Source organism: Myotis nattereri (genome assembly GCF_964212035.1).
Source record: "Myotis nattereri genome assembly, chromosome: 2".
In the NCBI taxonomy this organism is placed as follows: domain Eukaryota; kingdom Metazoa; phylum Chordata; class Mammalia; order Chiroptera; family Vespertilionidae; genus Myotis; species Myotis nattereri.
This window is the reverse complement of record NC_138076.1, coordinates 122,038,592-122,054,852: the sequence shown is the minus strand read 5'-3', so window position 1 is coordinate 122,054,852 and position 16,261 is coordinate 122,038,592. Positions and strand designations below refer to the sequence as shown.

The 16,261-nt window shown below is 45.3% G+C and overlaps 1 protein-coding gene across 1 annotated transcript in view; it reads left to right on the top strand.

Annotated features, from left to right (window-relative positions):
- DDX11 (DEAD/H-box helicase 11) overlaps positions 1-16,261 on the top strand; it is a 55,174-nt gene that overhangs the window by 19,973 nt on the left and 18,940 nt on the right. The window contains exons 4-5 of the mRNA XM_081083664.1: positions 14,854-15,102; positions 15,868-15,954. Coding sequence (XP_080939790.1) covers positions 14,854-15,102; positions 15,868-15,954 — 336 coding nt within the window. The remainder of the gene's footprint in view (positions 1-14,853; positions 15,103-15,867; positions 15,955-16,261) is intronic.

The following is a 16,261-nucleotide window of genomic DNA, read 5'->3' as shown; positions in this document are numbered from 1 at the left end:
TGAACAGCAACTGGAGAAAAAAAATTAAAAAGCAGGAGGAGAGCCTAAGGGAGTTTTGGGACAACATGAAACAAAGTAACATATGCAAAATAGGGCTGCAAGAAGGACAAGAAGAGCAGCAAGGATTAGAAAATCTATTTGAAGAAATAATGACAGAAAACTTCCCAGATTTTTAGAAACGGAAGAAAAAAGTTACACAAGTACAGAGAGTCCCAAGCAAGATGAACCCCAAACGACCCACACTAAGACACGTCATAATAACGATGGCAAATGTACAAGACAAAGAGAGAATCTTAACACATTGTTTGCAGGTAGTTTGTATCACGTGCTAACTGGTGGCGCGGGCCATTTTTGCTAATTTTTTGCGCAAATGGCAACGTTCAGTAAAATTACGATAACTTTTGTTTTACATATTTTTTTTCAATGAAACTTTTTGTGATTTATTGTAAAATGTATACTGAATTATTTTTCTTAGAATCGCACTGAATGCGTGGCGAGGCAGAGAACTGTGTGAAGGGATGACTCTACGCAGTTGAATAGATTACCGTTATACCTGGAAGTACATACATAATTCACCATTGTATGTGTTAGAGACCCAAATTTTGTCCTTTGGAATTCGTATATCTGCATGTTAGCATCCCTTTAGAGCAATAAAAAAGTATAAAAATAAACGTATTTATACGTTACCCACATTCTACCGCTAGTCTATAAAAAACGTATTAATATGTGTCCCGTGCTCTACTACCAGTCAACGTAAAACGTATAAATACGTTTCCCGCATACAATGTGTTAAAGGCTGCAAGAAAGAAACAGAGAGTTACCTACAAAGGATCCCCCATCAGATTATCAAATGATTTCTCAACAGAAACACATAAAACTAGAAGGAAACGGAGGGAGGTATACAAAGTGTTGCAAAGCAAAGGACTGAATCCAAGAATACTATATCCAGCAATACTATCAATCAAAATTGAAGGGGAAATCAGGAGCTTTGCAGACAAAAAAAGGCTAAGGGAGTTTATCACCACCAAGCCAGCAATGAAAAAAATGCTAAAAGGAATGCTGTAAAAAGAAGAAATATAAAGATAAGAAAGAACACAGGCACGAAAATAGAAATGAATCCAAGCACGTACCTTTCAATAATAACTTTAAATGTAAACTGACTAAACGCTCTAATCAAAAGACATCGAGTGGTTAAATGGATAAAAAGACATGACCCATATATTTGCTGTCTACAAGAGACCCACCTCAGAATAAGGGACTCACACAGACTGAAAGTAAAGGGATGGAAAAATATCTTTCAGGCAAATGGAAATGAAAAAAAAAAGCTGGGGTAGCAATACTTATATCTGACAAAGTAGACCTCAAAGTGAAGGTCATAACAAGAGATAAGGAAGGCCACTTCATAATATTAAAGGGATTGATACAACAAGATATAAACCTTATAAACAATGCAGGAGCACCCAAATACATAAAAAAAAACCTTCCGGAAAATAACAAGGAAGAGATCAACAACCACACAATCATAGTAGGGGACTTAAACACACCACTGACATCACTGGATAAATCCTCTACACAAAAAAATCAGCAACGAAACAGCAATCCTAAATGACTCACTAGATAAGATGGACTTAATTGACATCTTCAGAACATTTCACCCCAAAGGCATGGAATATACGTTCTTCTCAAGTGCACATGGGACATCTTCAAAAATAGACCACATATTGGGTCACAAGCAAAATCTCCCCAAATACAAGAAGATTGAAATCATATCAAGCATATTCTCAGATCACAAGGGCATAATATTAGAAATAAACCACAATAAAAACAATCAAAAAACTCGAATACTTGGAAGCTGAATAGCATGTTACTAAATAATGAATGGGTTACCAGTGGGGTCAAAGTAGAAATTAAAAACACCCTGGAAACTAATGACAATAACAGTACAACAACCCAAAATCTATGGGACACAATGAAAGCAGTCCTGAGAGGGAAGTTTATAGCACTACAGGCCTACCTCAAAAAACAAGAAAAAATGATAATAAATCATTTCACTCTACAACTCAAAGAATTAAAAAGAGAACAACAAAAGAAGCCCAGAGTGAGCAGAAGAAAGGATATAATAAAGATCAGAGCAGAAATAAATGATATAGAGACCAAAAAAAAAAAAAAAAATACAACAGATGAATGAAAGCAAGAGCTGGTTCTTTGAAAGGATAAACAAGATTGATGACCCTCTAGCCAGGCTCACCAAGAAGCAAAGAGAGAGGACTCAAATAAATAAAATCAGAAATGAAAGGGGCAAAATAACAATGGACCCCTCAGAAATTCAAAGAATTGTTAAAAAATACTATGAACAACTCTACTCTAACAAACTAGACAACCTGGAGGAAATGGACATATTCCTAGAAAAATACAATCTTCCAAAACTCAATCCAGAGGATTCTAAAAATCTCAACAGGCCAGTAACGATGGAAGAAATTGAAGCAGTCATCAAAAAGCTCCCAGCAAACAAAAGCCTGGGGCCAGACAGCTACACAGGGTAGTTTTACCAAACATTCAAGGAAGAACTAAAACATATCCTCCTCAGACTATTCCAAAAAATTCAAGAAGAAGGAACACTTCCCAGCTCATTCTATGAAGCCAGCATCACCCTAATACCAAAACCAGATAGAGACAACACAATGAAAGAGAATTATAGGCCAATATCCCTCATGAACATAGACGCCAAAATACTCAACAAAATTCTAGCAAATCGGACCCAGCAATACACAGAAAGATCATACACCATGACGAAGTAGGATTTATCCCAGGGAAGCAAGGATGGTACAGTATCCGAAAATAAATAAACGTGATTCATCACATGAACAGATTGAGAGATAAAAACCACATAGTCATATCAATTGATGCAGAAAAAGCTTTCGACAAAATTCAACACCCTTTCTTGATAAAAACTCTCAGCAAGGTGGGAATAGAAGGATCATATCTCAACATAATAAAAGCCATATATCACAAACCCACAGCCAACATCATAATCAATGGGCAAAAACTAAAACCATTTCCCCTGAGAACAGGAACAAGACAGGGATGCCCCCTCTCACCACTCCTGTTCAACATAGTACTGGAAGTACTAGCCATTGCGATCAGACAAGAAAAAGAAATAAAAGGCATCCAAATTGGAAAAGAAGAAGTAAACCTGTCCTTATTTGCAGATGACATGATACTGTATATAGAAAACACTAAAGATTCCATCAAAAAATTATTAGACTTAATAAATGAATTTGGCAATGTAGCAGGATACAAAATTAATGGCAAGAAATCTATGGCATTTCTATACACCAATAGTGAAATTACAGAAAGACTAAAAAAGCAATCCCATTTACCATTGCACCAAAAAAAATTAGGATATCTAGGAATAAACTTAACTAAGGAGGTAAAAGACTTATATGCGAAAAACTACAGGACACTGAAAAAAGAGATAGAGGAAGACATAAACAGATGGAAGAACATACCATGTTCATGGATTGGTAGAATCAACATCATCAAAATGTCCATACTACCCAAAGCAATCTATAGATTCAATGCAATCCCCATTAAATTACCAATGGCATATTTCACAGATCTAGAACGAACGTTCCAGAAAGTCATTTGGAATAAAAAAAAAAGACCTCGAATAGCTGCAGCAATCCTGAGAAAGAAGAACAAAGTAGGTGGGATCTCAATACCAGATATCAAACTGTATTACAAAGCCACTGTACTTAAAACAGCTTGGTACTGGCACAAGAACAGACATATAGATCAATGGAATAGGATAGAGAACCCAGAAATAGACCCAAAGCACTATGCCCAATTAATATTCGACAAAGGAGGCAAGAGCATACAATGGAGTCAAGACAGTCTCTTCAATAAATGGTGTTGGGAAAATTTGACAGATACATGCAAAAAGATGAAACTAGCCCACAAACTCACACCATACACAAAAATAAACTCAAAATGGATAAAAGACTTAAACGTAAGACGGGAAACCATAAAAATACTAGAGGAATCCACAGGCAGCAAAATTGCAAACATATGCCGAAGGAATTTCTTCTCTGATAATGCTCCTAAGGCAATGGAAACTAAAGAGAAAATAAACAAATGGGACTACATTAAAATAAAAAGCTTTTGCACAGCAAAGGAAACCATCAAAAAAACAAGAAGACCCACTGCATGGGAAAACATATTTGCCAATGATATCACCAATACAGTTTTAATCTCCAACATTTACAAGAAACTCATGAAACTTAATAATAGGAAGATAAACAATCCAATTAAAAAATGGGCAATGGACCTAGATAGACACTTTTCGAAAGGACATACAGAAGGCTGAAAGACATATGAAAACATGCTCAAAGTCACTAATCATCCGAGAGACGCAAATCAAAACGACAATGCGGTATCATCTCACACCTGTCAGAATGGCTATCATCAACAAATCAACGAACAACAAGTGTTGGAGAGGATGTGGAGAAAAAGGAACCCTTCTGCACTGCTGGTGGGAATGCAAACAGGTGCATCCACTATGGAGAACAGTATGGAGCTTCTTCAAAAAATAAAAGTGGAACTCCCATTTGACCCAGTGATCCCACTTCTAGGAATATATCCCGAGAAGCCAGAAACACCAATCAGAAAGGATATATGCACTCCTATGTTCATAGCAGCACAATTCACTCTAAGATTTGGAAACAGCCTAAGTGCCCATCAGCAGATGAGTGGATTAGAAAACTGTGGTCCATCTACACAATGGGATACTACGCTGCGATAAAAAAGAAGGAACTCTTTCCTTTTGCAACAGCTTGGATGGAACTGGAAAGCATTATGCTAAATGAAATAAGCCAGTCAGAGAAAGATAAATACCACATGATCTCACTCATTTGTGGAATATAGAGAACAACATAGACTGATGAACAGGGACAGATCCAAAGACAGAGAAACAGCGATCAGACTATCAACCCCCAGAGGGAAAGTAGGGGAGGGTGAGGGTAAGGGGAAGAGATCAACCAAAGGACTTGTAGGCATGCATATAAGCCAAACCAATGGACATGGACAACAGGGGAATCAGAGCATGAAGGGGGGTAGGGGGGAGGATGGGGGTTAATGGGGGGAATGAGGACACATTTGTAATTCCTTAACTAATAAAGAATTTAAAGATAAAAAATATTAGTTTTTAATATGCTTAGGCTAGTTCCTCACAGATCATCCAGTAGTCTCTCAATATGATTCAGATTTTCACATTGTCCAAAAGTACAGTTGGCCCTTGTCTGTGGGTTTTTCACCCATGGGTTCAACCAACTCTAGATCAAAAATATTGGGGGATAAAAGCTACCTTATTGCTGACATGTACTATGTAGTTAGACCTATGACAGTTGCTGAACATGTAGAGACTTTTTTCTTGTTATTATTCCCTAAACAGTATAGTATAGCTATTATTTTTATAACATTTACATTACATTAAGTATTATAAGTATTCTAAACATGATTTAAAGTGTATGGGAGGATGTGCATTGGTTACATGCAAATACTAAGTCATCTGTATGTATAAAAGCCTAAGCAACCGGAACGCCAGAACAACTGGAATGACAGTCACTATGACACACACTGACCACCAGGGGGCAGATGCTCAATGCAGGAACTGCCCCCTGGTGGTCAGTGTGCTCCTATAGCCAACCTCCCATGGCCGGTCAACCTCCCTTGGCCCCTCCCCACTGCTGGCCAACCACCCACAGTCCTTCCCCCTGGCCAGTAGCCAGCAGGAAGGCATGCCCTGGCTGCAGCCAGCAGGAAGGAAGGCCCTGGCTGGCACCCGGAAGGGCCCGATTTTCCTTGATCACAGGCCAGGCCTAGGGATCCCACCCGTGCATGAATTTCGTGCACCGGGCCTCTAGTCCTATCTAATAATAGAGAAACATGGTAATTAACCGTAACTTCGCAAACCTTCCCATTGGCTAATCAGCGAGATATGCAAATTAATCGCCAGCCAAGATGGCGGCCGGCAGCCACGCAGCTGAAGCGAACATGAGGTTTGGTTGCCCTGGTGATGGAGGAAGCCAAGGTTCCCCGCCTCCCTCTGCCCAGCTCTGAGCTCCAGATGCAACAATGTTGCAATTATAGAAGCTAAACAGGAGAAACTAAGATGGCGGCATAGATAAACACCGGGAAATAGTCGCCTCACACAACAATTGAAAAATATCCCAAAGGACAGAGCAAACATCCTCCAGAACAACAGGAAGGCTGGCTGAGTGTAATTTCTACAACTAGAAGAAAAGAAAAGCACGCTGAGAGCCAGAGGAGCTGCGGAGGCTGAGTGCAGAGGTACGGCGGCGGCTCGCGCGCGCGCGCGGAAAGGGGGTGGCACCTGAGGACGCGGCTGTCTTTTTGAATCACAAGCTCCCGACTGCTCTGAACTCCGGTTCTGGGAAGTCTCTGGGGACCCAGGACTTATACGGGGGGAGGCTGCTCTGTCAGGCGGCAGCGGGCGAACTTGAGGGCGGATTTCCCTCAGAGGTGCTTGCAGCCGTTACCGGGACACTGAGACGCGCGACTCCGGGCGCGGAGAATCAGCCATAGCCTCTTTCTCCGCCCTTTTGACTCCCTGAGACCCCGCCCCACCCAGGCTGCAGCAGAGGCTTTTGCATGTGAATGTACCTAACTACAGCCCAGCCAGGCAGACCCGGAACTTCCAAGAGAAGGCCCAAGGCCCCGCAGCGGCTTGCATTGCTTCACAGCTGAGCCTCTTCGTGGCTCCGGCTGTGTGGCCTCAGGCAGGGGCTGAATTAGCACCTCCTTAGATCCAGGAGCCACTGTACCCAGTGGTCAGAGGGGGACCATTCTCCCACTTCAGACACAGCTGCTTCCCACAGCCAATTGGCCTGGAGGTCAATTCCTCCCAGTGATCCTACAACAACCAAGGCACCAAGAGTGCACCAAGAGTGTCCACCCCAGGTAACTGGGGAGGCTGAGCCACTGGGCCCTACAGGACACCTGGCGCGCAGGGCCACTCTATCAACACAGGGAAGCAGCCAAAATGCGGAGACAAAGAAACAGGTCACAATTGGCAGAAACGGAGGAGGGCAGACGACTGGATATAGAGTTCAAGGCCACGTTTATAAGGTTTGTCAAGAATTTTATGGAAACCGCCGATAAATTTAATGAATCCCTCAAGGAGTATAGTGAGACCATGGAGGACATGAAAAAGGACCAACTAGAAATTAAGCATACACTGACTGAAATAAAGAATAATTTACAGAGATCCAACAGCAGACAAGAGGATCCCAAGAATCAAGTCAAAGATTTGAAATACAAAGAAACAAAAAATACCCAACCGAAAAAGAAAAAAGAAAAGAGATTCAAAAAATATGAAGATAGTGTAAGGAACCTCTGGGACAACTTCAAGCGTACCAACATCAGAATTATAGGGGTACCAGAAGGAGAGAGAGGGCAAGATATTGAAAACCTTTTTGAAGAAATAATGACAGAAAACTTCCCCCACCTGGTGAAAGAAATGGACTTACAAGTCCAGGAAGCGCAGAGAACCCCAAACAAAAGGAATCCAAAGAGGACCACACCAAGACACATCATAATTAAAATGCCAAGAGCACAAGATAAAGAGAGAATCTTAAAAGCAGCAAGAGAAAGACAGTTACCTACAAGGGAGTACCCATCCGACTGTCAGCTGATTTCTCAACAGAAACCATGCAGGCCAGAAGAGAGTGGCAAGAAATATTCAAAGAGATGAATAGCAAGAACCTGCAACCAAGATTACTTTATCCAGCAAAGCTATCATTCAGAATGGAAGGTCAGATAAAGAGCTTCACGGATAAGAAAAAGCTAAAGGAGTTCATCACCACCAAACCAGCATTATATGAAATGCTGAAAGGTATTCTTTAAGAAGAAGAAGAAGAAAAAGGAACTCTTACCATTTGCCACAGCATCGATGGAACTGGAGAGCGGATAAATACCACAAGATCTCACTTATTTGTGGAATATAATGAACAACATAATCTGATGAACAAGGACTGATCCAGAGACGGAGAGGCTTTGATTGGACTGTCGGGCCTTGGAGGGAAGGTAGGGGAGGGTGGGGGCATGGGGGAAGGATCAACCAAAGGACTTATATGCAAGCATATAGGCCTAACCAATGGACACGGACAACGGGGGGGTGAGGGGATGAGCGGGGGGGAGGGGGGGTAGAGGGTACGCATATGTAATATCTTAATCAATAAAAAAATATTTAAAAAAAAAAAAGAAGCTAAACAAACTCCAGATACCTGCTTTCAGCCGCCAGCTGCTCAGCGCTTAGAGCGCCAGTGATGGTAACAGAGTTTCAATTATAGAAACTAAACAAACCCAGATACCTGCTTTCAGCCGGCAACGGCCTCAGAGCTGGAGCCGGCTCTCAGCTCCAGTGACAGCTATAGAAGGTATGTAAATCTCAGAATGAAAAAAAAAAGAAAAAAAAACAGAGGCTGGGAGCTTCAGTCACCCGTCAGCCTGAAAACGGCCCTCAGCCCCTCACCCAGACTGGCCAGGCACCCCAGTGGGGACCCCCACCCTGAAGGGTGTGTGACCAGCTGCAAACAGCCATCATCCCCTCACCCAGGCTGGCCAGGCACCCCAGTGGGGACCCCCACCCTGATCCAGGACACCCATCAGGGCAAACCAGCCGGCACCCACCCATGCACCAGGCCTCTATTCGAAATAGTAAAAGGGTAATATGCCTCCCAGCACCGGGATCAGCGCAGCCGCGAGGCCTCCCGGCACCGGGATCAGCGTGACAGGGGGCAGCGCCCAAACCCCCTGATCACCCTGCAGCTCTGTGTGTGACAGGGGGTGGGGCCCCAACCCCCCGCCCCCCAGGGGCCCTGCTCTGTGTGTGACGGGGTAGAGCCATAACCTCCCCATTGGCCCTGCCCTGAGTATGAGAGTGGTGGCTCCCCAACCCCCTGATCGGCCCTGCTCTGTGGGTGATAGAGGGCAGCGCCCCAACCCCTTGATCTGCCCTGCCCTGAGTGTGACGGGGCGGTGCCCCAACTTCCCTATCAGCCCTGCTCTGTGCGTGACGGGGGAGCTCCTCAACCCACTGATCAGCCCTGCTCTGTGCATGACGGGGGTAGCTCCCCAACCCCCTGATTGGCCCTGCTCTGTGAGTGACACGGGGGAGCTCCTCAACCCCCTGATTGGCCCTGCTTTGTGCATGACGGGGGGAGCTCCCCAACCCCCTGATTGGCCCTGCTCTGTGCGTGACAGGGTACGGAGCCCCAACTCCCTGATTGGCCCTGCTCTGTGCATGATAGGGTATGGAGCCCCAACCCCCCTGATGGGCCCTGCTCTGTGCGTGACGGGGTGGCACCGCAACCTCCCCATCGACCCTGCCTTGAGTGTGACAGGGGGTGGTGCCCCAACCCCCCAATCGGCCCTACCCTGAGCGTGCCTGAGGGTGGCATCACAACCTCCTGATCGCCCTGCTCTGTGCATAATGGGGCGGCGCTCCAACTCCCCAATCGGCCCTACTCTGAGCTTGACCAGGGGCTGCACCTAGGGATTGGGCCTGCCCTCTGCCACCCGGGAGCAGGCCTAAGCCAGCAGGTCGTTATCTCCCGAGGGTTCCCAGACTGCGAGAGGGCACAGGCTGGGCCCTAACCCCCTTTCCCCCAAGTGCACAAATTTTTGTGCACTGGGCCTCTAGTAATAATAATAAAAGGCTAATATGCAAATTGACTGAACAGCAGGATGGCCGATTGCTATGATGGGCACTGGCCACCAGGGGGCAGACACTCAATGCAGGAGCTTCCACCTAGTGGTCAGTGCACTTCCATATGGGGAGTGCCACTCAGCCAGAAGCTGGCTCATGGCTGGCCAGCGCAGTGGTGGTGGCAGGAGCCTCTCCCACCTCTGTGGCAGCATTAAGAAGGTCCAACTAACAGTTTAGACATGAGTCCTTAGGGGCCTAAGCCTTTAGTCGGACATCCCCTGAGGGCTCCCTGGCTGCCAGAAGGATGTCTGACTGCAACTTAGGCCTGATCCCCCTGGGGAGTGGGCCTTAGTCGACAGGTGGACATCCCCTAAGGGGTCCTGGGCGCAGGCCGATCTGAGGGACCCCGCCCGAGTGCACAAATTTTTGTGTACCGGGCCTCTAGTTTGATAATAATCTTGTTGGTACTCCCATTCAGTGGGTTTTGGGCCTCCTGTTTAATCCTATAATTACGTTTTCTTCTAATTGCTCATCTCTTTGGGCACCATGGTTTGTTGGTTTTTGTTTTTGCCTAAAATTCTACTTCTTCAAGATTTCTTTAACTTCATTGCCCAGTCTTTCTATTCAGTTTATTTTGGCTGTCATCTCTTAAATATTCTTGCTTGTCCTTATTCTGTAATTTAAAAAAAATAGCATCCTGTTCTTGTTTCATGGAAATAATATCGTTCTGAAGATATCAATGATAGTAGTAGTTTGAAGTCTTTTCCCCCCTGCATTGCCCGCCCCCCAATTTGGGGTTCCATGTTTTGCTTTGAGGCTTTCCTCAAATGCCTGGCGATCCTTGGCTGTCTTCTGTTGGTGTTCAAGAAAATGCCCCTGCAAGGCTGAGTGAAAGGCCAGTGATGGAGGCTGTGGACCCATAGGCCCAGCCACTCTTTGGGGGCTTCCATTTGTCAGTATTTGTAGAATTTTCCCTAGAGTCATCTAGTTTTTCCAGAGAAGTCTCTCCTTTGAACTCTTGCCTAGTGGGTCTAAGCCTGACAGCCAGTATTTTTGAGGAGACTGGAGACGTGACTTCAGGTACACAGTCTCTCACTTAATGCTCTGCTTTCAGCCCTCTTCCCCACGCTTCACTCAGCCTGCTGTCTCTAGGCCCTCCTGGCTCAGCTTTACCAGAGAATAAACTGTCTTCTGTGAGGAGTGGGGACTGCAACTTGGGGGCCCAATTATCCTTAAAAGAATTTCAGTTAATACCTTTGTTTTCAGTGCTATGCCTTGGCCCTGCTAGTTTCCGGGCATTTCTGAGGGGGAATCGGAGGAGACCTCTATAGACACCGGGGCTCAGCGTCCTTTACTCTGCTAAGTTAGTTCCATTTCTCTGCTTTCTCTCCTAAAACTTGTTACTATCTCTTCTTCCACTTTCTTTGTTTTTGTGTGTGTGAGCCTCTTTTATGCCTTTGGTTTAGTTTTAATGTGTTCAGAAAAGGACATAGAAGAGCATGTGTACATACCAACTTGTTTAACCTGAAGGCCTACCTCCTCCCTCTCAGGTCTTTCCATCTTGAGCCCCTTGTCCATTCCAAGCTTCCCCTTCCTCTACTTGGCCCTTCATGTTGGTGCTCTCAGTTCTGTGGCCTCATCTGTGTACTTCAGTTACCTTCAAGAAAAAGCCACTGTCTTCCACATCCCACCCCTAATAGAGCTGCCTCCTGTCCTTGTGCCCCACTGCCTGCAGGGGTGCCATGTTACAGGCTGTGCCTCACCTTCTAGTCCTCTGCCTCAGATGCCCGTTCCCTATGATGTTGCCTATTTTCCCTCAAGCATCATCTTTTTAAACCTTTCATGAGTCCACCACATTGAGTTGACCTCTTGCCTTTGTGCCCACTGTGCCTTGTATAGCATTGCAGTTCTGGGGTCCGTGTCCCGCAGAAATGCATAAACTCTTCAAGTCAGATGTTTAAGTTTGTGCCTGTGGGCACTTTCTAGAGAGCTCTGTGTTCCCACCATCAAGCCCAGTGCTTGCTACAGTGTAGGCATTTAGAAAGAATGAAGTTAGTTTTCTTTGCATAAACTTTTTAAACTGTTATTTTAACAAAATCTCAAGGAAATAACATTGTACAAAGCTAGGTATACTATGGGTACTTTATTAAATTTATTTCATAACAGGTGAGCAGTTGATTATACATCTTTTTAACATTTTCCAATTTAAAATTTCTGTGGCCTTATTACGGAACATGGATCTGCAGGAGTTTGGTGGTCTTTTTTTTCTTGATGTTAGAGTTTGCCACCGTTTTTTCTGGAAGATAACTCTGCCCATCCCTTTAGAAACTTCTTGAGCTCACTTTCAGGAGGAGGCTGCTGGCTCTCTGACCAGGCATCTGTGCCTGGGCCACTGTTACATGGGGTATGTCTCTCCTATTCCTGGCTTGATGACACCTGAAGCGGATGGCTCCACATTCCCAGGCAGCACGGAATGGCTGCCCCAGGTTTTTCTGGCATCTGCTGTCTGCAAGTCTTTGTCGCTTAGTCTCTATCAAAAATGGACAGAAATGGAACATATGGGGCTTTTCTAAACATATGTGAGCCATCCATTCTTCAGAAGTAGCCATCATTCTCAGGGCCTTCTGAGAATTTGATGAAAGTGAATAGATCCTCATCCCAAGTTAATAGTACTTTTATTATCCTATGTAATAAAAGCCTAATATGCTAAGTGTCCGGTTGTCTGGTCGTCCGTTCAACCAATCAAAGCGTAATATGCTAATGATATGCTAAGGCAGCTCAACCGCTCGCTGTGACGTGCACTGACCACCATGGGGAAGACAGTCAACCAGTTGACCAGTCGCTATGATGTACACTGACCACCCAGAGGCAGACGCTCCGTCCGACCTGAGGTTAGCTTGCTGCTGGAATCCAGGCAATCGGGACTGAGCAAGACAGGCAGGACATGCGCTGGAGCCCTCCTGCGGTCCCTCCCCGGCTGGCCAACCTTCCACGTTCCTCCCTGGCCTGATCATGTGCTGGTGGGGTCCCTCAGCCTGGCCTGCGCCCTCTCAAAATCTGGGACCCCTCAGGGGATGTTGGAGAGCTGGTTTCGGCCCGATCTCGCAGGCCAGGCTGAGGGACCCCAGTGGTGAACGAATTCGTACATCGGGCCACTAGTTACTTAATAGTTGCAAAAAACAGGCCCTGGTTGCTCATTTATGTACCAGGTGTTCCCTCTAATCTTGGTGCAGGTATTACCCTTTATGTGTATTCACTTATTCAATGCTTGCAGCAACTCTGAAGGTCTTACTATTACTCGTATTCCCATTTTGCATTTTTAGAAACAAGCCTAGAGAAGTTAGCCTAAGGCAGCCGTGGGCAAACTACGGCCTGCGGTCTGGATCCGGCTCTGGATCCGGCCGTTTGAAATGAATAAAACTAAAAAAAAAAAAAAAGACCGTACCCTTTTATGTAATGATGTTTACTTTGAATTTATATTAGTTCACACAAACACTCCATCCCTGCTTTTGTTCCGGCCCTCCGGTCCAGTTTAAGAACCCATTGTGGCCCTCGAGTCAAAAAGTTTGCCCACCCCTGGCCTAAGGTCACAGAGCTGATAGGTGGAGAAGCCTGTATTTGACCCAGACAAACTGGCTGTGCAGTCTAAAGCTCTAGCCACTGTGCTCTGCTATTTCCCCCCAACACACATGCATTTCACCTGCAGTTCATTCAAGCCCAAATTAGGCTGAGAACCTCGCTCTGGATACTCTGAGATCACCCCTGGGTTAAGCAGGGTTGGGGGAATGATGGCCTGGACATGAAGGTGTTGGCCTTCCTGAGACTCACCTGAAATGCCCTGCCCTTTAGATCCTAGACGCAGCAGCTTTGTGAAACTCACGGCAGCAGCCTTTCTAGAAGGATTGTTACAACAAATCGTGCAAACTTGGATGGCCATAAATTTGTTCTCTCCCAGTTCTGGAGGTCAGAAGTCAGAAAGAACCAAGCCTCCCAACAGTTTGGTTTCAGGGCTGGTTCTTCTGAGGGCCATGGGAGAAGGATCTGTTCAGCCCCGCTCCTTAGATATCTCTTTTCCCTGCTGATCACCTTCCTTTGCGGCCTGTGTGTCCAAATTTCCCCTTTTCATAAGGACACCAGTCATATTGGATTAGGGCCCACCTCATCTTGACTAAATACACCTGCAATGACTCTGCTTCCAAATAAGGCCACATTCTGAGACACTGGAGGTTGGGACTTTGACATGGATTTTGGGGAGACAAGATTCAACCCATAACACAGACCCATAGGGAGAATTCTGGTCTTTAAATCAAGAATTGTGTTCTTGCCCTAACCAGTTTGGCTCAGTGGATAGAGCGTCAACCTGCGGACTCAAGGGTCCCAGGTTTGATTCCGGTCAAGGGTATGTACCTTGGTTGCGGGCACATCCCCAGTAGGGAGTGTGCAGGAGGCAGCCGATCGATGTTTCTCTCTCATCGATGTTTCTAACTCTCTATCCCTCATCCTTCCTCTCTGTAAAAAATCAATGAAATACATATCTATATATGTATATGTATGTGTGTGTATATATACATAATATATATACATATGCACGTATATGTATATATATATAAAGAATTGTGTTCTTTTGCTTCAACAAAGTTATGAATGCCAGGACTACAGGACTGGTCATGTTACCTGCACACCAGCTGCTTGAAAGGTGTCGCTTCTCCTCAGCACATGGGTGGCATTTCATGCTCCACATGTTTTTGCCTTAATTCTTTTGGGGGCCGTTTATCTACTTTCTCACTTCTAATTATGTTGGTGCAGGAAGGTCTTACTGGTATTCCCATTTTGCATTTTTAGAAACAAGCCTAGAGAAGTTAGCCTACAGTAGTTATGTGTAACCTGATAAGCCACTTCAAATTCTTTGAGGAGCAGTGACTTGTATAACTAAGCTAAGAGCTTCCTTTTTATTCCTTCTTTTGTCCTACTTTTCCTGGCTATTTTTCTTGCTAATTTCCTTCTCTTTCTTTCCCAGGCTTGTCTAATATTTAAAGTCAGACTTTCTTTGAAGCTTTAGTAAAATGGAAAGATCATTTGGGAAGCTTGGTTTTTTCTCTATTTCTGAAAACATGTTTTTCCTGTAGGGAAAATCCTTAAGTCTTATTTGTGGGGCCCTTTCCTGGCTTCGTGACTTTGAAGAGAAGAAACGTCAAGAGGAGGCACGTCTCCTTAAAACTGGAACTGCCCCCTCCAGTGATGGTAAGGACCAGCCCCCATGTATTTCATCTTCACGTCAAGAGACTCCAGACACCCTGGGACCTACTGGAGAACCTGACTGGGTTACTCAGTTTGTGCAGAAGAAAGAAGAAAGGGACCTGGTGGACCGACTAAAGGTGAGATCCAGGGTAAAAGAAGTGGGAGTGATCTAGGAAACAGCACTTCAGTGATTATTTTGGGTTGATTCCGAGATTTAAATATGTGTTCTTTGGCTTTGCAATGCCTCTTAGTTCTCCTAGCAGCTTTGTTGAGTAAATGGTGTTGCACCCTTGCTGTCCTTTTTTGTTGTTAATCCTCACCTGGAGATATTTTTACCATTGCTTTTCAAGGAGGGTGGAGAGAGAGAAACATCGATGTGAGAGAGACTCTTACATCAATCGATTGTCTCCTCACACATGCTGCCCTGACCAAGGGCGCATAGTGGACACACAACCCAGGTACATGCTCTTGACTGTGACCCTTTGGTGCATGGGCCGGCGCTCTAACCACTGAGAAACATTGGCCAGGGCCTTGCTATCTTTTTAAAGCTGATGTCAACAGGCCTTCTCTAGATAAGGGATTGGCAGGTCCCATTCATTACCCACCTGGGAAAGGAACCTATCTCACTGTTGCCATTGGCAACATGGTTTCATGGCTGCAAACTCAATAAGGAATGCATTTTATTGTGAGAGTATGTGACTTTGGGAGGGGGTATACAGACTTCCTGCAGTGAGCCGCGAGGTGGGGACCTGGCGAGGCTCCGGGTCTGGTGATGGGTGCTGGCCAGGGGAGGAGAACTGACCTGTGTGAAGAGGCAATAGGCTGAGCAGCCCAGACTCTGTAAGAAAGGCTTGGTTTGGGCTTCCTGCAGGAGTCTCCTTTATGGCTTCTTTCCTCTTCAGAAGGAGCAGATCAGGAGGAAGAAGCGAGAAGAACGCCTACAGCAGCTCCGTCACAATACACAGCTCAAGTATGCAGCCAAGCGTGAGGTGAGTGTCATCTCCTGGGGTGGCTGCTTGGGGCCTCGAGGTGTAGCTCCTTTGGGTGAGTGGCCAGGTCTTCGTTCCTCTCCCTGACCCCCACTCCCTAAGTCCTTATGACCCAGTGGATGGGAACTTGAGCCGAGGTAGTGATACCTAGGATATTGATGCCAGTAAAGCAGCAAGGCCCAGGTTAATGGTGTGTGTGTGTGTGTGTGTGTGTGTGTGTGTGTGTGTGTGTGTGTTGTCCTTGGGGATGGCCACACTGAGGCTGACTCTGTCGAAGGTGGGGGCATCAGTGCTGAGGTTATCTTTC